The following is a 22,007-nucleotide window of genomic DNA, read 5'->3' as shown; positions in this document are numbered from 1 at the left end:
CTGGCATCCCCAGCGCCTCTCCTGATTAGTAGGCCCAGTGTGTCATCATAGATGCTGGCATCCCCAGCGCCTCTCCTGATTAGTAGGCCCAGTGTGTCATCATAGATGCTGGCATCCCCAGCGCCTCTCCTGATTAGTAGGCCCAGTGTGTCGTCATAGATGCTGGCATCCCCAGCGCCTCTCCTGATTAGTAGGCCCAGTGTGTTGTCATAGATGCTGGCATCCCTAGCGCCTCTCCTGATTAGTAGGCCCAGTGTGTTGTCATAGATGCTGGCATCCCTAGCGCCTCTCCTGATTAGTAGGCCCAGTGTGTTGTCATAGATGCTGGCATCCCTAGCGCCTCTCCTGATTAGTAGGCCCAGTGTGTTGTCATAGATGCTGGCATCCCTAGCGCCTCTCCTGATTAGTAGGCCCAGTGTGTTGTCATAGACGCTGGCATCCCCAGCGCCTCTCCTGATTAGTTGGCCCAATGTGTCGTCATAGATGTATTGCGCCACAATGATGATGATGCAGTGGGCTACAAATCAGTTGAGGAGAAGAGGATTCCAGTAGGTAGTAGGCAGGTCGCATGGCTCCAGTCTGGCTTCCACACTATATTCACATGGCTGCTGCAACAGGATTCTAAAAATGTATTCACTAATTTTATATATTTTATGTAATTGTATTTATATTTTGTCAGATTGTATTACACAAAGTATGTAATGTATAAATGTGTAACTATCATTTATTGTACTAATGACAGAGATTCCAAAGTACCAAATTCACATGACACATGCAGGGTAGCTGTATACGTTGTACTTACAGTAAGTGCCTGCTTGTAAAGTTCAGCAATTTGCGGTGACTTTGTTCAGGTTGTGTTAGTGCACCGTGTTCTTTGTTTATGGTCATTGCCACTTACAGATGTTTTCCTTATTTTCCTTGTAGATCCAGAAGAAAACACTCTTGTGAAAGGCAAACAATCAATCAAGAGCCAGGTTGTGGGAGGGCAGATCTCGGAGAGTGATAGCCTTCTGGAAGGGGATGATGACACCTTGTCATCATTAGAGGAGAAGGACTTGGAAAATCCGACAGGTAAATTGAAAGCTACCTCTACCAATATGATATTACTTCATGTACTGCCTAACTTGTTTGATGTTTCAGCCAACAATTAAAGCTACGGTAAGTTTTATGCCAGGTTCACATGTAGCTTTTCTATGCTTTATTTCTGAATGAAAAATGCAGACAGCGGCCAGAGAACTGCAGTGGAAATTACATTTTTGCTGCATTAATTTAGTTGCTAACCTATCTTGCTTTCAATGGGGGGAAAAACTGCAGTAAAAACACTGAAAAATATTGGCATGCTGTTTTTTTTTTGTTTTGTTTTTTTTTTAACCCTTTAGCATAGTACTGTGTACTAGATTGCGGGGATAATTGCACGTGAATAGGTCTCAGGAGCTGAACTCCCTCAGCTAGTAGCAAATTCTGGATATATTAAATAGCTGGTATGTGTGTCTAACAGCCGCGGTCGGAGCGGAGTACCCCTTGACACCATTGCGTGTCACCGATAGGTTACCAGGACATCTGGGACCTGATGAAGTCCATCACTGCTGCCATCTTGGTGCTCCTCTGAAGCTCCGATATATACTGAACTTAATAAAAGAATATGATTTTTGTCATATACCGCAATACTGTTGTATTGCAGTATTTAGTATAAGCAATCAACTCCCAAGACGGGACTAAAAAATAAATTAAAAAAGCTCTTAAAATATGTATAAAAAAATTAAAAGTCCGTCTGCCTCATTTTTTATTTTTATTTTTTCCATTAAAAAAATAAATAACATATTTGTCATTACCGCATCCTTAAGTCTGATCAAAATATAGAATTAAATAACCCGATTAGCAAGTGCTGTAATGAGAATAAAAATCTAAATGCCAGGATTGCAGTCCTCCCTTTAAAAAAAAAAAAAAATGCAATAAAAACTGATGAAAACGACATCTACCTCAAATTGTATCAATTAAACCATTAGCTCTTTGTGACAAAAAAGCCTTTACACAAATCAATTGATGAAAAAAAAAAAATAGAAAATAATATAAACAAAATTTATTTTTTATTTTATTTTTTACAAATTTCTGAATTGCTTTTCTTTTGGATAAAAAAAAAAAATCTATGACCATCTAATTATACTGATTTGGTGAAATTGTGATTTAGAGTAATCTTTACCACAAAATGTACGCTGTAAAAACATAATCTCCCAAAAATGGTGGAATTGCATTTTTGTTTTATTTATTTTATTTTTTTCACAATTTCACCGCACTTGTAATTTTTCTTTTCCACTACATTATATGGTATAATGAATGGTGTCATTCAAGACTACAATTTGTCTAGCAAAAAGCCGGTCCTTGTATGACTGTCAACGAAGAAAAAAAACTAGGACTCTTGAAGGAAAGGGGAAAAGGCACAAAAAAACGAAAATTGATTGCACGACAGGTTAAAGCACCAGAAGTTAAAAAAAAACTATATACGGTGAATATGATTTTAGAAACCGCATCCGTTTTGCAGTCACTGTAAAAATGCAGCGTGTTCATAAGATAAACAAATGCATCAAAAAGCTACATGTGAAAAAGCTTCTAGCTCCGCAGGATTCCCACCCTTCACACAACAACATGTCTTCAGTAATGTGGATAATGTGGTTCTTCATGCGTCACATCTGTAGAAGGATCCGTCCCATTCACTGCTGCTCAGTAGGTCACATCCCAGGCCAATTAGCTGGTGGAGTATAGAAGACGCTACCAAATGATGTACTCCGAGACCTGGACTGGGGTCGAACTCACCGTCAATATTTCTGAGCAGTCATTTTAATTGAGACACACATATGAAATTTAACATTATGTTCATTAAATGAAAGAAAATGTAACTAGCTCAGAATGCAAGTACACGATAATGGCCCAAAATAATGAAATCACCATTGTAGTGTCAAATGTTGTTTAATTCAAATAGCTCTTATTGTCATCTGCAGTCACGGTATTGGAATATGTGCACAGAAACGCCGAGAAATAAACGTTCCCTTACTTTCATATGAATCCCTTTGCAAGGAGGAATCCGTGACCGGGTAGAGGGCACACGCTCCTTTTTATTTCTGGATGTGTGTACAGGCTTGGGGCCTTCGATGGTTAATATTTCCCACTACTGACTCTAAAGTTAGCAATGGATACAATTCTCAATTCAAGTCACTAAATTCAGTATTGTTAGTTACCAGACATCACATGAAGAGTAACTGCACAATTTCCAGAGAACGTGTGGTGGTATAGTAGGGCAGAAAGGGAAATTAAAATAATTTTTGTTAGATATTTTCGTGATATTTGTCTAAAAATTCAGTTACCTGGTACCTTAAGATACAATACCTGTAAATGCTTCAGAGCAGACCACTTTGTGCAGCAGCATCCCCCCAGCTCTTTGCAGCAGCCCCATGCTGCACACGAGTCTCTAAACGCCATTGAATGGAATACCCCGGAGAGTATGATGAGGCTTAAAATCCATGGACGATGAATAAATGAAGCCGCTGAGGGTCTGGCCTTGTATGTGCGAGCTTCCTCCATTAACCATGAGGGTAACATATACAGTGTGTTCTCAGGACCAATCAGCCCAGTGAAGAAAAGGAGGAGACTCTATATCTCTATCTATCTATCTCATATCTATCTATCTATTTATCTATCTATATATAGAATAATGTTGGAAAATAGGCGCGACCATAAACATTTCATGATAGACACTAGTATTTAGATTAGGTAATCAGTGTAGATAGAATTGACGCTTACGCAGTGGGGTGATGGATCAAACATGTCTGTGGCACCACATCTGCATTACAATATTTCATTATGTGTGTGTCATCACTTTTTCACATTTGTTTAGCATTTTATTTTTGGTAGAAAATTAGCAAAACAAAATTTTTTTATTACATTTAATGGCAAAAGTAGGAAATTTCTAGCAACTCCTTTATCCTCTCGATTATACTTTTATTGTTCGATCTGTGTTTACTGGATTTACAGAAAGCCCGGCCATTAATAATAATGTATAATTCAATACACATTTACAGTATTGCACCTAGATTTATAGTTTTCTATAATGATCATTGAGAAGTTTTAGAATTAAAAAAGGTTTTTGAAAATTTCAAATCTTGCATCTAATTTCCTTTGTTGATGTCCGCACCGAAAGTGCAAAGGCATAGAAAGGTCCAGTAATGGAGGTGACAGGGATTTAATGACATAATCGTGACAATGGCAATACGATTAAGAGGTAATCCTCAATAATAAAGTGATGTGGCTTGGAAATGAAGTGTAAATTGTCAGCTCCCTGCCCTCTTTGAGCAGCCTGCCCTTGCCTCTCGCAGCTGCCCTCTCCCTCCTGTAATTGAATGTCAGGGAGTGATTGGAAAAATGTTATTTTGCCTCTGGATTACATGTTAATGCACAGAGTGCAGAAGAACACAGAGCTGCTGATTTCATTCATTTGTGAGGACGAGCACTGGGAAATCAAGGCAGCTCTGTAGCGATCTGCTGCCCATCTGCAAACACAATGTGTCTGTACACTGGGAATAAAGGGCAGAGCCTGCTCTAATCTCGGCAGAGAATCTTCCTCATTGTCCACATGGCACACATGAAGATTGATGGCAGATTAAAGACACTCGCCCGTCTAACAATCGATGGAAATGACAATTCATCTGAAATTCTTTGGCAGTAATTCACCAAAATCATTACCTGGCCCTGTGATCCTCATCCCTCAGCACTATATTAATCCAGAATTTCCGTGTCACTCATGCACTGCACGGCTTTTTGTAGAAATGTACTGTATGGCGGATCAATAGGCATATGGCAGTCATACATGGGCATATACCTCTGAGGCTATGCTCTGCAGAAAGAGGTCTCGCGTAAGTGCATGATGAAAGTCGCATACATCATCATCTATGTAGGCCTATATCATACTGTGCCCTACAGATGGGCACCCTACCATTATAGTGGTACATGGACCGCTATATATGCACCTTTTACATACTAACATTATATAAGTACAGTATGTATATATTATGTGAAGCCATACTTTATGTACTTTAACAGTTTGAGACTGCGCTACAGAAATTGTCAGTATGACTACATGTGTAGTGAAATATTATCACACTATTATTTCTATGCATGGCTGTAGCTTTAGATTGTATCAAACTTATGTATGTACATATGGGTAGCTATAAATGCAGAAATAATATACAGACTAGTAATTATGGCATGTATGTAAATGTCTATAAATTAGGGATGCTCTCCAGTAATGATGGAATTATTCATCTGTGTGCAGCTGTATACGGGTCCTTCTAGATTGTGCTTCAAAGATTAACATTATCGTGTATGTATGTATGCTATTACACTATTAGTCTGTTGTGCAGAATACTATAAGATTAAGGCTTTATATTATTACGCTTATTACACTATTACTAAGTGTGAGGTTACTTATTAAAAATCAATCGCATTTGTGCCTCCATAGTTTTAAAATCTATTTCCGCTATATTCTGCATATGACATGTTCTTGCATTCTGCTATTATACTATAAAAAGAGCATTCTGGCTATAAAACTAGTATGTGTGTATTGACTAGGATCATACATGTAGGTATTTCCAGCTACAAAAAAAGCAGGCGAACATCTGCGACCATGTCTGTGTGCTGCTATGTAGTACAGATATGATTATTGTAATGTGACTGCACTGATGTGGAAGGAGCCCCCGGCTGCTCATCAGCAGATATGTATGAGATAGTCTGTCTGAGCACGGAGGAGCAGGGATGAGCTCATACCCAGGTAGTGCTCTGTGTATTGTGCCCATGTAATGTCCAAGTGCCCTATATCATGCACTGCAGTGTCCTGTATAGTGCACTGCAGTGTCCGGGCGTCCTGTATAGTGCACTGCAGTGTCTGGGCGTTCTGTATAGTGCACTGCAGTGTCCGGGCGTCCTGTATAGCGCACTGCAGTGTCCAGGTGTCCTGTATAGCCACTGCAGTGTCCAGGTGTCCTGTATAGTGCACTGCAGTGTCCAGGTGTCCTGTGTAGTGCACTGCAGTGTCCGGGCGTCCTATATAGCTCACTGCAGTGTCCAGGTGTCCTGTATAGCCACTGCAGTGTCCAGGTGTCCTGTATAGTGCACTGCAGTGTCCAGGTGTCCTGTATAGTGCACTGCAGTGTCCAGGTGTCCTGTATAGCGCACTGCAGTGTCCAGGTGTCCTGTATAGTGCACTGCAGTGTCCAGGTGTCCTGTATAGCGCACTGCAGTGTCCAGGTGTCCTGTGTAGTGCACTGCAGTGTCCAGTGTAGTGCACTGCAGTGTCCAGGTGTCCTGTATAGCGCACTGCAGTGTCCAGGTGTCCTGTGTAGTGCACTGCAGTGTCCAGGTGTCCTGTGTAGTGCACTGCAGTGTCCAGGTGTCCTGTATAGCGCACTGCAGTGTCCTGTGTAGTGCACTGCAGTGTCCGGGCGTCCTGTATAGTGCACTGCAGTGTCCGGGCGTCCTGTATAGTGCACTGCAGTGTCCGTGCGTCCTGTATAGTGCACTGAAGTGTCCGAGCGTCCTGTATAGTGCACTGCAGTGTCCGGGCGTCCTGTATAGTGCACTGCAGTGTCCGGGCGTCCTGTATAGTGCACTGAAGTGTCCGGGCGTCCTGTATAGTGAACTGCAGTGTCCGGGCGTCCTGTATAGTTAACTGCAGTGTCCGGGCGTCCTGTATAGTGCACTGCAGTGTCCGGGTGTCCTGTATAGTGAACTGCAGTGTCCGGGCGTCCTGTATAGTGCACTGCAGTGTCCAGGTGTCCTGTGTAATGCACTGCAGTGTCCCAGGTGTCCTGTGCAGTACACTGCAGTGTCCTGTGTAGCGCACTGCAGTGTCCAGGTGTCCTGTGTAGCGCACTGCAGTGTCCTGTGTAGTACACTGCAGTGTCTAGGTGTCCTGTGTAGTACACTGCAGTGTCCAGGTGTTCTGTGTAGTGCACTGCCGTGTCCAGGTGTCCTGTGTAGCGCACTGCAGTGTCCAGGTGTCCTGTGTAGCGCACTGCAGTGTCCAGGTGTCCTGTGTAGCGCACTGCAATGTCCAGGTGTCCTGTGTAGCGCACTGCAGTGTCCAGGTGTCCTGTGTAGCGCACTGCAGTGTCCAGGTGTCCTGTGTAGCGCACTGCAGTGTCCAGGTGTCCTGTGTAGCGCACTGCAGTGTCCAGGTGTCCTGTGTAGCGCACTGCAGTGTCCAGGTGTCCTGTGTAGCGCACTGCAGTGTCCAGGTGTCCTGTGTAGCGCACTGCAGTGTCCAGGTGTCCTGTGTAGCGCACTGCAGTGTCCAGGTGTCCTGTGTAGCGCACTGCAGTGTCCAGGTGTCCTGTGTAGCGCACTGCAGTCTCCAGGTGTCCTGTGTAGCGCACTGCAGTCTGCGAACCAGGTACATACCGTAGGACACCTACATATTGCAATGTCCTGGATAATTTTGTGCCATATCCAAGGTCCATATGCAATACACCACTGCACTCTCTGGGTGTCCTGCGTGATACTCTATGTCCAGGTGTCATATGTAATACTTTGTTGTCTGCTTGTCCTATGTGATGCTCTGCCATGTTCAGGGTTCCAGTATAATACACTGCATTATCCAGGTGTACAGCATAATACCGTGCATAGAATAACCAGGTGCCCTGTGCAATACTCTGCAGTGTCCAGGTGTCCTGTGTAAGGCTACTTTCACACTAGCGTTGTGTGACGGCCGTCGCAATGCGTTGTTTTGGAGAAAAAACACCCTGCAAAGTTGCCCGCAGGATGCATTTTTTCTCCATAGACTTTCATTAGTGACGCATTGCGACGTATGGCCACAAATCGCATACGTCGTGCGACAGATGCGTCGTGTTTTGGCGGACCCTCGACACAAAAAAGTCCCATGTAACGTTTTTTTGTGCGTTGTGTCCGCCATTTCCAACCGCGCATGTGCGGCTGAAACTCCGCCCCCTCCTCCCCGGACCTAAGAATGGGGCAGCGGATGTGTTTAAAAACTGTATCTGCTGCCCCCGTTGTTCATTTAACAACGTATGTCGGTACGTCGGGCCGAACCATGGCGACAGCCCCGTACCGACGCTAGTGTGAAAGTAGCCTTCTACTCTGCAATGTCCAGGTGTCCTGTGTAGTGATGAGTGAATATACTCGTTACTACGCTCGGGGGTCCTCTGAGTATTTTTTAGTGCTTGGAGATTTAGTTTTTCTTGCCGCAGCTGAATGATTTACATCTGTTAGCCAGCATAAGTACATGTGGGGGTTGCCTGGTTGCTAGGGAGTCCCCACATGTACTTACTGTATGCTGGATAACAGATGTAAATCATTCAGCTGCAGAAAGAAAAACTAAATCTCCAAGCACTAAAAAATACTCAGACGACACCCGAGCATGCTCGAGTAACGAGTATATTCACTCATCACTAGTCCTGTGCAATACTCTGCAGTGTCCTGTGTAATATCCTGCAGTGTCCTGTGTAATATCCTGCACTGTCCTGTGTAATACTCTGCAGTGTCCTATGTAATACTCTGCAGTGTCCTGTGTAATACTCTGCAATGTCCAGGTGTCCTATGTAATACTCTGCAGTGTCCTGTGTAATACTCTGCAATGTCCAGGTGTCCTATGTAATACTCTGCAGTGTCCTGTGTAATACTCTGCAATGTCCAAGTGTCCTATGTAATACTCTGCAGTGTCCTGTGTAATACTCTGCAATGTCCAGGTGTCCTATGTAATACTCTGCAGTGTCCTGTGTAATACTCTGCAATGTCCAAGTGTCCTATGTAATACTCTGCAGTGTCCTGTGTAATACTCTGCAATGTCCAGGTGTCCTATGTAATACTCTGCAGTGTCCTGTGTAATACTCTGCAATGTCCAGGTGTCCTATGTAATACTCTGCAGTGTCCTGTGTAATACTCTGCAATGTCCAAGTGTCCTATGTAATACTCTGCAGTGTCCTGTGTAATACTCTGCAATGTCCAGGTGTCCTATGTAATACTCTGCAGTGTCCTGTGTAATACTCTGCAATGTCCAAGTGTCCTATGTAATACTCTGCAGTGTCCTGTGTAATACTCTGCAATGTCCAGGTGTCCTATGTAATACTCTGCAGTGTCCTGTGTAATACTCTGCAGTGTCCTGTGTAATACTCTGCAGTGTCCTGTGTAATATCCTGCAGTGTCCCGTGTAATACCCTGCAGCGTCCCGTGTAATACTCTGCAGCGTCCCGTGTAAAACTCTGCAGCGTCCCGTGTAATACTCTGCAGCGTCCCGTGTAATATCCTGCAGTGTCCTGTGTAATACTCTGCAGTGTCCTGTGTAATACTCTGCAGCGTCCCGTGTAAAACTCTGCAGCGTCCCGTGTAATACCCTGCAGTGTCCTGTGTAATATCCTGCAGTGTCCCGTGTAAAACTCTGCAGCGTCCCGTGTAATACTCTGCAGCGTCCTGTGTAATATCCTGCAGTGTCCTGTGTAATGCACTGCAGTGTCCTGTGTAATACTCTGCAGTGTCCTGTGTAATACTCTGCAGCGTCCCGTGTAAAACTCTGCAGCGTCCCGTGTAATATCCTGCAGTGTCCTGTGTATCGCCCACTGTTTCTGTAGCAATGGCCATCTGTCCTCCAGGGTCTCACACTGTTGTTTTTTGGCAGGTCCCGTGAGTCTGAGCACCCCAGCCCAGTTAATAGCCCCTTCGGTGGTGGTAAAGGGGACTCTGTCCGTCACCTCCTTTGAACTCTATTTTGAGGTGGATGAGGATGATCCCAACTTTAAGAAGATCGATTCTAAGGTAAGAGCGATGAGCGCCGCTTCGATCACCTGCTGGGGCAGAGCAGCGGCCGGTGCAGCGCCGGCTCACACTGATCTCCTGACCGGACTGTACAGCGCAGGATAATGATGATCTAATAACACAGCGAGCCGTCCTCTACTGCCGGCCGCCGACATACCGTGTGAGCGATCAGGTCGGTGCGAGCTCACACTGTGCTGCTACAGCCGGCATTACACGGACATCTGCCGGGAATAGAGAGGGCGCTGGAAGGGGCATAATACATAGAAACGTAGTGCACCAGATATTAATATGTGTGTAATTTATACATGTGTATTAATGTATGTGTGTGTGTATATATATATATATTTACAAATGTAGTGCACTAGAATGTGTATATTAATGTGTAGTAAATAATATACAATACATAATTAAATGTAGAATTATAAATATGCAGTGCACTAGAATGTATATATTTGTATATATGAAGAATTAAATATAGAATTATATATAGAGCAATAGTGTTTTTATTAGTGTGTATATATATATATATATATATATATATATATATATAATGAAATGCAGAGCACTAGAATGTGTATATTAATGTTTGTATTGTACATATAGATGTGTGTATATAGTAGACTAATGGAATATAGAATTATAAATGTGCAGAATACTAGAATGTGAATATTAATGTGTACATTTGTGTGTATGTGTATATATATATATATATATATATATATATATATATGTGTGTGTGTATATATTTACACTGAAATCTAGAATTATAAATGTGCAGAGCACTAGAATGTGTATTAATGTTTGTTTTGTGTGTATATAGTAGAATAATGGAATCTAGAATTATAAAGGGGCAGAGCCAGTAAGGTGTAGTTAAGTTTGTATGTGAGATGGATATAGATATAGATAGATATAGATATATATATACATGTATTGACATATATACGCTATATTTTAATTCATGTAGTTGATTCCCCAGTTTGGCTGACTGTTACTGGTTCCCAGTCCTTGTGCAATCTCTAGCCATGTGGCCCCTCCAGCCCGGGGGCCACACACATCTGCGCAGACAGAGGCCTGATCTTGAAGTCTGTTTATTACAGCCGGACCTTGGCACTGTATCATACATAGAACTTTAGAAGAGACATTATTATATAGTTTAAATAATTTTTTGTTCACTTGGTGACAAACATTCAGGCAAAATAAAAAAGAAGAAGCACATTGCTTCATCTAATAGGAAATGTACCTTCCAAGTCCGACTGCTGTAGTGACTGGCTTCACATTGTCTGGAAGGAGAGGTCCCCCGTCTCCTCCTGTGCACGGCCATGTCCCTGGCACGGAGCTGGGCACAATAAACACAGGCTGCCAGTCTACCCAATGTGCAATGTGGACAGCTGGTCCCAGTGCGGGTGCCCCCAATGTCCGCCTCGGCCTCAGAGCTTGTCCAGGCTCCCCAGGCCAGGCTCCCCCAGGCCAGCCCCCCATGTCCAGGCTCCCCCAGGCCAGCCCCCTATGTCCAGGCTCCCCCAGGCCAGCCCCCTATGTCCAGGCTCCCCCAGGCCAGCCCCCCATGTCTTGCCTGGCAGCGGCCGGCCTCAGAGCTTGTCCAGGCTCTTGGGGTTGGTGAGGATCTCCCGGGCCAGCCTCCACGTCTGCTTGGCCGCGCTCTCCAGCGCCGAGTGCGGCTTGCCCTGGAACAGGTCGAGGTTGGGCAGGAAGTAGTGCGGGCAGCGGCGGCACTGCAGGCAGGAGATGAGCTGCAGCAGGATGCCGTTGAGCCGGTCCCCCAGGCACGCCTCGTCCCAGTCCGTCTCCCGCGGGTGCTTCTCGCACTCGTACAGCAGCAGGGTCTTCATGTGGTAGTTGTGCAGCGGCTGTCCGGGCAGCTCCAGGTGGCGGTCCCGCAGGGTCTTGAGCACGGACAGGCACTTGTTCCGGCAGCCGCCCAGCAGCAGGCGGTTCTCCGCCTCCGCGAACTGCAGCACCCAGGCGTCGCTCTCCGCGGAGCTCTGCTTGCCGGTCAGGGAGTAGCACTCCTTGGAGAGCAGGTTGAAGCCCTCCGCCTTCACCTCGGCCACCCGGTTGGGGCCCGGCCAGGGGATGTGCGGCAGGGGCCACTGTGCGGCGCTGCGGGGCCAGATGCCCGTGCACTTGAAGGCCGGGGTGATCTGCACCACGTAGCGCTCCCGGATGCGCAGCCGCACCTCGCTGGTGTCCGCGATCATCTTCACCACGTCCCGGTAGCTGCACTTGTCCACGGCCTGGGCCACCAGCGTCTGGAAGCGGGAGCGGATCTTGCGGGCGGACAGGTACCCGGAGGCCGTGATGAACTCCACCCAGAGGGACATGCTGCGCTTGCGGCCATCGCTCAGCTTCAGCACGGCGCAGCCCGGCAGGGAGCCGTCGTCCACGAAGTTGAAGACCCCCATCTGGTTGAGGTAGAGGACCACCTCGAACTCCGTGGGGGACACCACCTCCAGGCCCTCGTAGCGGGCGTCGATCTCGGTGAGGGAGCTGATGAAGCGCGGCTCCTGCACCTCCACCTCCTTCAGCACGTCGGACACCACCTTGCACACCTCGCGGATGGTCTTGGCGATGGCCGCCTTGCGGGCCTGGCAGCGCTCCGTGTAGTACTTGTTCAGCTGGTACACCAGCTTGGCCTGGGCGGCGATCATGTTGGGGCTGCACAGCTCCGGGCTGTACACCGGGGGGTCGCGGTACGCTGAGGGATCCAATGCGGCTCAGCCCCGGCCGCTCGGGGGCATCGTCCGGTGCAGGCTGGCACGGGCTCCAGCTGTGGCGGACTGTCAGCACCGGGGCAGCAGGCACTTACTTTTATCAATGGTCCCAGGGCCCTGGCGGGGGCGGGGCCGGCTCCCTACAATAGGACTCTGAGCTGTCAACGCCGCGGCCAATCAGCGTGAGCGGCGGAGACCCCGCAGCCTCATCACCTGCACGGCCGGCACCGGGGCTGCCACAGAGCGGGCCACGGGCGGTGTGCGGCGGCCCCCCGAGCGGCAGGAAGGGGAACACGTGACGCCATTGCCCCCTGTCACACATCTGCTTCCAACCCCGCCGGTGTGTCCGGTATTCGCGGCCCCGCCGGTGTGTCCGTCCGTTCCCTGTCCACTGACCGCGGCCCGAGCTGTGCTAATAAGGTTCCCTGTGCGGCCGTCCAGGAGGAGCCTCATACGTGGAGCAATTCTGGATTTCCTGGAGAGCAATATACCTCATGCTAGATTAATATCGTCCGGAGTTTCAAAAAATAAAAATTCTACATATTTACACCTGAATCTATGTACACTGTTCTGGTATCATCCGGAATTATTGTGCTATTGCTCTTCTAGATCTATAGTCTCAGGCAGCTTCTGGCACATTGTATAGAATCCGAAAAGTTGTGAAATTGTAATTCTCATATATATATAATACAGGAGCTTCTCTGTGTAATAAATGTGTGTGTGCATATATGTAATATATGTATGTATGTAGAGTATGAGTAATATATGTATGTGTGTAATATATGGATGTAGAATATGAGTAATATATGTATGTATAATATGTGTAATAATTGTGTGCATGTGTAATGTATGTATGTATAATATGAGTAATATATGGATGTATAATACATGTATGTATAATATGATACAGGAAAGAAATATATCTTGGTACCGTGTTAGTCAGTAGATAGAAAAATATTTAGAATTGAGAGTCCTCAGTGGTTGATACCTTTTAATGGCTAACTGGAAACATGGTAACAAATTGCAAACTTTCAAGACTACGCAGGCCCCTTCCTCAGGAAAGTTTGCAATTTGTTACCATTTTTTCAGTTAGCCATTAAAAGGTATCAACCACTCAGGACTCTCAATTCTAAATTTTTTTGTATAATGAGTAATATATGTATGTATAATATGTGTAATAATTGTGTGCATGTGTAATATATGTATGTATGTATAATATGAGTAATATATAGATGTATAATATGAGTAATATATGTATGTATAATATGTGTAATAATTGTGTGCATGTGTAATATATGTATGTATAATATAAGTAATATGTGGATGTATATGTGTAATAATTGTGTGCATGTGTAATATATGTATGTATAATATGAGTAATATATGGATGTATATGTGTAATAATTGTGTGCATGTGTAATATATGTATGTATAATATGAGTAATATATGGATGTATAATATGAGTAATATATGTGTAATAAATGTGTGTGCATGTGTAAAATATGTATGCATAATATGAGTAATGTGTGTAATGTGTAATATACAGTATGTATGTGTAATATATGTATGTTTAATATATGTATGTTTAATATGTTTGTATAAAGTGTGCATATGTGTAATATGTATGTATAATATGTGTAATAAATGTGTGCATATATGTAAAATATGTATGTATAATATATATATGTGTGTAATGTTTATGTAATGTGTGTGTGCATATCTGTAATGTATGTATGTATAATGTGTAATATTTGTATGTGTATAATGTGTATGTACAATGTGTAATAAATGTTTGTATATTATTATTTATTTATTTATATAGCACCATTAATTCCATGGTGCTGTACATGAGAAAGGAGTTACATACAGGGTTATAGATATCGATTACAGTAAACAGGTTTACAGTGACCGACTGGTACAGAGGGGAGAGGACCCCTCTCCCCTCTGTGTATTTTATGTGTAATTTATGTACAATGTGTAATATATATGCAAAATATATGTGTTCAATATGTGTGTGAAATAATAATAATTTTATTTCTACAGCACCAACATATTCCGCAATATTTTACATTTTAGAGGGGACCTGTACAATGTGTAAATTGTGTATGTGTATATATATATATATATATATATATATATATATATATATATATATGTTTGTGCATATGTGTAATATATATATATGTATGTCTGTATGTGTAATATGTGTATGTGAAATGTGTGTATGTGTAAAATATATATATATAATGTTTGTATCTGTGTAATTCCATGTATTATATATTATAATTAGCACGTGCATACAGTTTGTGATCGGATCCATTGTTCTCAGTATATCTAGCTGTTATTGAATATGGCCGGTGCCCCCTATTAGTCCACTCCTTCCTCACCCGAGCAGCAGCGCATTGTTCTCTTCGCCTCCATACATGCCATGGCACATAGTGCGGCCGCATGTAGCTGCTGGGCAGGATGGCAGCAGAGCATGTGGTGCAGCAGGTGGCACTGGGCGAGTCCGCAGTGTCCGGAGCGGGGGCACCGCCGGCTCTTCCTTCTGGTCTCTTGTGTCTCTGAAGAAAGTTTCGCTGTTGTTTTGTCTCCGTTCTGCCGCGCGCTCGGCGGGTGGCGCCACCGGGGGATGAGGGGCCGGGCACAGCCCCCTGCCTGCCGGGTGTGGACCGGGGGATGGCGGCACCGAGGAATCACTGAAGCCGTTACAGCTCATCATCGGGATTGCGTGAAGAGACCGAATGCCGGGTGTAGTGTGTGGCGTCCTCACCGGAGTGCGGTACATTTCTCCAACGACTGTCATAGACTCCATGTCACAGAATGCGAGGACTCCGTGTTACTAATAACTGTCCAATGTATGACAGCTGGAAACTAAAGGGCAGCACTGTAACGTATGTGTGCAGATGATATATAGATATAGATAGTTCTTTATAGTCTCTAGCTGTGATTAAAATGTTTTACAGATTTACATGTGCATGCATGTTTGTGTGTGTTTATATACGGTGTGTGTGTGTATATATATGTATGTATATATATATATATGTGTGTGTATAGTATGTATATATAATGTATGTATATATATATATATGTGTGTGTATAGTATGTATATATAATGTATGTATATATATTTGTGTATATATGTGTGTGTGTATATATATATATATATATATATATTTTTATATATATATATATATATATATATATATATATATATATTCATTATAGTGTAATTATACAATTTTGCCGAAATAGATATTTGTAACCACCACATTATTTTTCTGCATCGTTCTGGTGACATGTTTCTGTTAATTTTGGATAACTATCTCTGAAGATAGAAATGCCACCTGCTCGCATGTATAATATTCTCATGTACAGCCCCATGCTATATTAATAAATAATAATAATGCAGCGGCGGTGCAGGGCACAGTGCCGGGAGCGGGCAGTGCCCGTTGGCATCCTTGCGTGTTTTTTCTTCTTTTCTCTGTTGTATGTGTGCACTGATGGTAAGTTTAATGCCAGGAGCTAAACATTGGAGCGCTGAATTCTTGTAGGATGCTGATGTTTCCGGATACATGATAGCGATACAGGGTACAAACCAGAGTGCAGAAATAACACGCAGAAAAACTACATTGATTGGTTAGATATGGTGAATTATAGGTAATGTTTTTATAGTTACAAAATGTTTTATTTTGATGTTTAATAGTCTGGTAATTATTACAGGAATGCTGCTGTATATTCGCCCATATGGTAGCGGTTAATCATTCCTAACATTTGGCTGCAGGGTTATAATATTACAGTACTTTTTTTCTTTTTGATAATTGTTGCCCTATTTACTTTTCTGAGATGTTTTCTCTTTGTTTTGTAAACTGAAGTAATTGGAAGACATCTTTCCTCTCTTGCTATTTTCGCTGTTAGTAGGATTGCCTTTTCTGTTACATATTTTTATTACCACCATTTCATCTGCTGCGTATAAGAACGTTCTCCGTACAGCATCTTGTAGTATTTGAGATTTAATAAACTCTGAATGGCATCCCTAGAACTGACATTCTATTTTATAAATATAACACATGTAGATTATCCTGGGTGGAGGTGCTCTCGTACTGGTTATAGCACCTTTCCAACGTTTCTATCACTCTTGCCGTTTTGTAGTCGGGATAAACAATGTCGTTTACTATATACATATTTGTTCAGAACTTTCCCATATCATTTGTCTAGTGGGACGGCACAGCAGTTCATGTTGATGTCAGTGTAGGGTAATGGACGCTTTTTGAATTCAGTATTCTTATAGTCACATCTATGTAACCATTGCAAATGTATGGCAGGCCAAGTGAAATAACCCCCCTTATGGGAGATGGCCACAGTTATTCAGCATTAGGTGGTTATTTTCTACACAGCTCCTGTATACAGCAATGCCGTGTGAGATATACACAATAACCCCAGCGTAGCTCCTGTATACAGCAATGCCGTGCGGGATATATACAGTAACACCAGCGTAGCTCCTGTATACGGCAATGCCGTGCGGGATATATACAGTAACACCAGCGTAGCTCCTGTATACAGCAATGCCGTGCGGGATATACACAATAACCCCAGCGTAGCTCCTGTATACGGCAATGCCGTGCGGGATATATACAGTAACCCCAGCATAGCTCCTGTATACAGCAATGCCGTGCGGGATATACACAATAACCCCAGCGTAGCTCCTGTATACGGCAATGCCGTGCGGGATATATACAGTAACACCAGCGTAGCTCCTGTATACGGCAATGCCGTGCGGGATATATACAGTAACCCCAGCGTAGCTCCTGTATACGGCAATGCCGTGCGGGATATGTACAGTAACACCAGCGTAGCTCCTGTATACGGCAATGCCGTGCGGGATATATACAGTAACACCAGCGTAGCTCCTGTATACAGCAATGCCGTGCGGGATATACACAATAACCCCAGCGTAGCTCCTGTATACGGCAATGCCGTGCGGGATATATACAGTAACACCAGCGTAGCTCCTGTATACAGCAATGCCGTGCGGGATATATACAGTAACCCCAGCGTAGCTCCTGTATACGGCAATGCCATGCGGGATATATACAGTAACACCAGCGTAGCTCCTGTATACGGCAATGCCGTGCGGGATATATACAGTAACACCAGCGTAGCTCCTGTATACAGCAATGCCGTGCGGGATATATACAATAACCCCAGCGTAGCTCCTGTATACGGCAATGCCGTGCGGGATATATACAATAACCCCAGCGTAGCTCCTGTATACAGCAATGCCGTGCGGGATATATACTGTAACCCCAGCGTAGCTCCTGTATACGGCAATGCCGTGCGGGATATATACAGTAACACCAGCGTAGCTCCTGTATACGGCAATGCCGTGCGGGATATATACAGTAACACCAGCGTAGCTCCTGTATACGGCAATGCCGTGCGGGATATATACAGTAACACCAGCGTAGCTCCTGTATACGGCAATGCCGTGCGGGATATGTACAGTAACACCAGCGTAGCTCCTGTATACAGCAATGCCGTGCGGGATATATACAATAACCCCAGCGTAGCTCCTGTATACAGCAATGCCGTGCGGGATATATACAATAACCCCAGCGTAGCTCCTGTATACGGCAATGCCGTGCGGGATATATACAATAACCCCAGCGTAGCTCCTGTATACAGCAATGCCGTGCGGGATATATACTGTAACCCCAGCGTAGCTCCTGTATACGGCAATGCCGTGCGGGATATATACAGTAACACCAGCGTAGCTCCTGTATACGGCAATGCCGTGCGGGATATATACAGTAACACCAGCGTAGCTCCTGTATACGGCAATGCCGTGCGGGATATATACAGTAACACCAGCGTAGCTCCTGTATACGGCAATGCCGTGCGGGATATATACAGTAACACCAGCGTAGCTCCTGTATACGGCAATGCCGTGCGGGATATGTACAGTAACACCAGCGTAGCTCCTGTATACGGCAATGCCGTGCGGGATATATACAGTAACCCCAGCGTAGCTCCTGTATACGGCAATGCCGTGCGGGATATATACAGTAACCCCAGCGTAGCTCCTGTATACGGCAATGCCGTGCGGGATATATACAGTAACCCCAGCGTAGCTCCTGTGTACGGCAATGCCGTGCGGGATATATACAGTAACGCCAGCGTAGCTCCTGTGTACAGCAATGCCGTGCGGGATATATACAGTAACGCCAGCGTAGCTCCTGTATACGGCAATGTTGTGCGGGATATATACAGTAACACCAGCGTAGCTCCTGTATACAGCAATGCAGTGCGGGATATATACAATAACCCCAGCGTAGCTCCTGTATACGGCAATGCCGTGCGGGATATATACAGTAACACCAGCGTAGCTCCTGTATACGGCAATGCCGTGCGGGATATATACAGTAACACCAGCGTAGCTCCTGTATACGGCAATGCCGTGCGGGATATATACAGTAACCCCAGCGTAGCTCCTGTATACGGCAATGCCGTGCGGGATATATACAGTAACACCAGCGTAGCTCCTGTATACGGCAATGCCGTGCGGGATATATACAGTAACACCAGCGTAGCTCCTGTATACGGCAATGCCGTGCGGGATATATACAGTAACCCCAGCGTAGCTCCTGTATACGGCAATGCCGTGCGGGATATATACAGTAACACCAGTGTAGCTCCTGTATACGGCAATGCCGTGCGGGATATATACAGTAACCCCGGAATAGCTCCTGTATATGACAATGCCGTGCGGGATATATACAGTAACACCAGCGTAGCTCCTGTATACGGCAATGCCGTGCGGGATATATACAGTAACACCAGCGTAGCTCCTGTATACGGCAATGCCGTGCGGGATATATACAGTAACCCCGGAATAGCTCCTGTATATGGCAATGCCGTGCGGGATATATACTGTAACCCCAGCGTAGCTCCTGTATACGGCAATGCCGTGCGGGATATATACAGTAACCCCGGCATAGCTCCTGTATACGGCAATGTTGTGCGGGATATATACAGTAACCCCAGCGTAGCTCCTGTATACGGCAATGCCGTGCAGATATATACAGTAACCCCAGCATAGCTCCTGTATACGGCAATGCCGTGCGGGATATATACAGTAACGCCGGAATAGCTCCTGTATACGGCAATGCCGTGCGGGATATATACAGTAACGCCAGCGTAGCTCCTGTATACGGCAATGCCGTGCGGGATATATACAGTAACGCCAGCGTAGCTCCTGTATACGGCAATGCCGTGCGGGATATATACAGTAACCCCAGCGTAGCTCCTGTATACAGCAATGCCGTGCGGGATATATACAGTAACACCAGCGTAGCTCCTGTATACGGCAATGCCGTGCGGGATATATACAGTAACCCCGGAATAGCTCCTGTATATGGCAATGCCGTGCGGGATATATACTGTAACCCCAGCGTAGCTCCTGTATACGGCAATGCCGTGCGGGATATATACAGTAACACCAGCGTAGCTCCTGTATACGGCAATGCCGTGCGGGATATATACAGTAACCCCGGAATAGCTCCTGTATATGGCAATGCCGTGCGGGATATATACTGTAACCCCAGCGTAGCTCCTGTATACGGCAATGCCGTGCGGGATATATACAGTAACACCAGCGTAGCTCCTGTATACGGCAATGCCGTGCGGGATATATACAGTAACCCCGGAATAGCTCCTGTATATGGCAATGCCGTGCGGGATATATACTGTAACCCCAGCGTAGCTCCTGTATACGGCAATGCCGTGCGGGATATATACAGTAACCCCGGCATAGCTCCTGTATACGGCAATGTTGTGCGGGATATATACTGTAACCCCAGCGTAGCTCCTGTATACGGCAATGCCGTGCGGGATATATACTGTAACCCCAGCGTAGCTCCTGTATACGGCAATGCCGTGCGGGATATATACAGTAACCCCAGCGTAGCTCCTGTGTACGGCAATGCCGTGCGGGATATATACTGTAACCCCAGCGTAGCTCCTGTGTACGGCAATGCCGTGCGGGATATATACAGTAACACCAGCGTAGCTCCTGTATACGGCAATGCCGTGCGGGATATATACAGTAACACCAGCGTAGCTCCTGTATACAGCAATGCCGTGCGGATATATACAGTAACGCCGGAATAGCTCCTGTATACAGCAATGCCGTGCGGGATATATACTGTAACCCCAGCGTAGCTCCTGTATACGGCAATGCCGTGCGGGATATATACTGTAACCCCAGCGTAGCTCCTGTATACGGCAATGCCGTGCGGGATATATACAGTAACACCAGCGTAGCTCCTGTATACGGCAATGCCGTGCGGGATATATACAGTAACCCCAGCGTAGCTCCTGTATACGGCAATGCCGTGCGGGATATATACTGTAACCCCAGCGTAGCTCCTGTATACGGCAATGCCGTGCGGGATATATACAGTAACACCAGCGTAGCTCCTGTATACGGCAATGCCGTGCGGGATATATACAGTAACCCCAGCGTAGCTCCTGTATACGGCAATGCCGTGCGGGATATATACTGTAACCCCAGCGTAGCTCCTGTATACGGCAATGCCGTGCTGGATATATACAGTAACCCCGGCATAGCTCCTGTATACGGCAATGTTGTGCGGGATATATACAGTAACCCCAGCGTAGCTCCTGTATACGGCAATGCCGTGCGGGATATATACAGTAACACCAGCGTAGCTCCTGTATACAGCAATGCCGTGCGGATATATACAGTAACGCCGGAATAGCTCCTGTATACGGCAATGCCGTGCGGGATATATACTGTAACACCAGCGTAGCTCCTGTATACGGCAATGCCGTGCTGGATATATACAGTAACCCCGGCATAGCTCCTGTATACGGCAATGCCGTGCGGGATATATACTGTAACCCCAGCGTAGCTCCTGTATACGGCAATGCCGTGCGGGATATATACTGTAACCCCAGCGTAGCTCCTGTATACGGCAATGCCGTGCGGGATATATACAGTAAAACGTCTTTTTGTATATATAAATCCTCCAAGCCATTTTATTTCTAATCTATGTGAAATCATGAATTAGAATTAACGAGGCAACATTTCCTTCACTTCATGTGAGGATGTAAAGCAGCTGCCTAGGCCCCGTCCTGCCAGTCTGTCTCTGGTTTCTTCTCTCCATCTCTTTTTATAATCTCTGGATCCTTTCTGGTTTTCTGCCGCCTGGTTGTGCCTGCTGCTGGAGCCTGGTTTGGAGGGATGACAGTAACTCTGGATACAGTGGAAGCACTTTGATCTATAGCTCTGCCTGCTCTCACATGATTTGCTTCCTGGATCTGGACTCTCTCCATGCCCTTTCACTTCACTATCAGATAGGGACAGATAATGACTTGAGGTGCTACCAGATGCCTAGTTCATCACTGTATCAGGACTGTACACAGATCCATCATGGCTC

The 22,007-nt window shown here is 45.3% G+C and overlaps 2 protein-coding genes across 2 annotated transcripts in view; one reads left to right on the top strand and one right to left on the bottom strand.

The window, feature by feature from the left end:
• LRBA (LPS responsive beige-like anchor protein) overlaps positions 1-22,007 on the top strand; it is an 825,317-nt gene that overhangs the window by 485,887 nt on the left and 317,423 nt on the right. Inside the window, exons 38-39 of the mRNA XM_069744053.1 lie at positions 925-1,071; positions 9,677-9,813. Coding sequence (XP_069600154.1) covers positions 925-1,071; positions 9,677-9,813 — 284 coding nt within the window. The remainder of the gene's footprint in view (positions 1-924; positions 1,072-9,676; positions 9,814-22,007) is intronic.
• On the bottom strand, positions 11,356-12,956 carry MAB21L2 (mab-21 like 2). The gene has a single exon (XM_069744052.1). It carries the CDS (start codon positions 12,480-12,482, stop codon positions 11,403-11,405), a length of 1,080 nt encoding a protein of 359 aa, XP_069600153.1. The 5' UTR covers positions 12,483-12,956; the 3' UTR covers positions 11,356-11,402.

This window comes from Ranitomeya imitator, chromosome 1, assembly GCF_032444005.1.
Source record: "Ranitomeya imitator isolate aRanImi1 chromosome 1, aRanImi1.pri, whole genome shotgun sequence".
Lineage (NCBI taxonomy): Eukaryota > Metazoa > Chordata > Amphibia > Anura > Dendrobatidae > Ranitomeya > Ranitomeya imitator.
The sequence above is the reverse complement of the archived record's forward strand: the minus strand, read 5'-3'. Positions and strand labels throughout refer to the sequence as shown.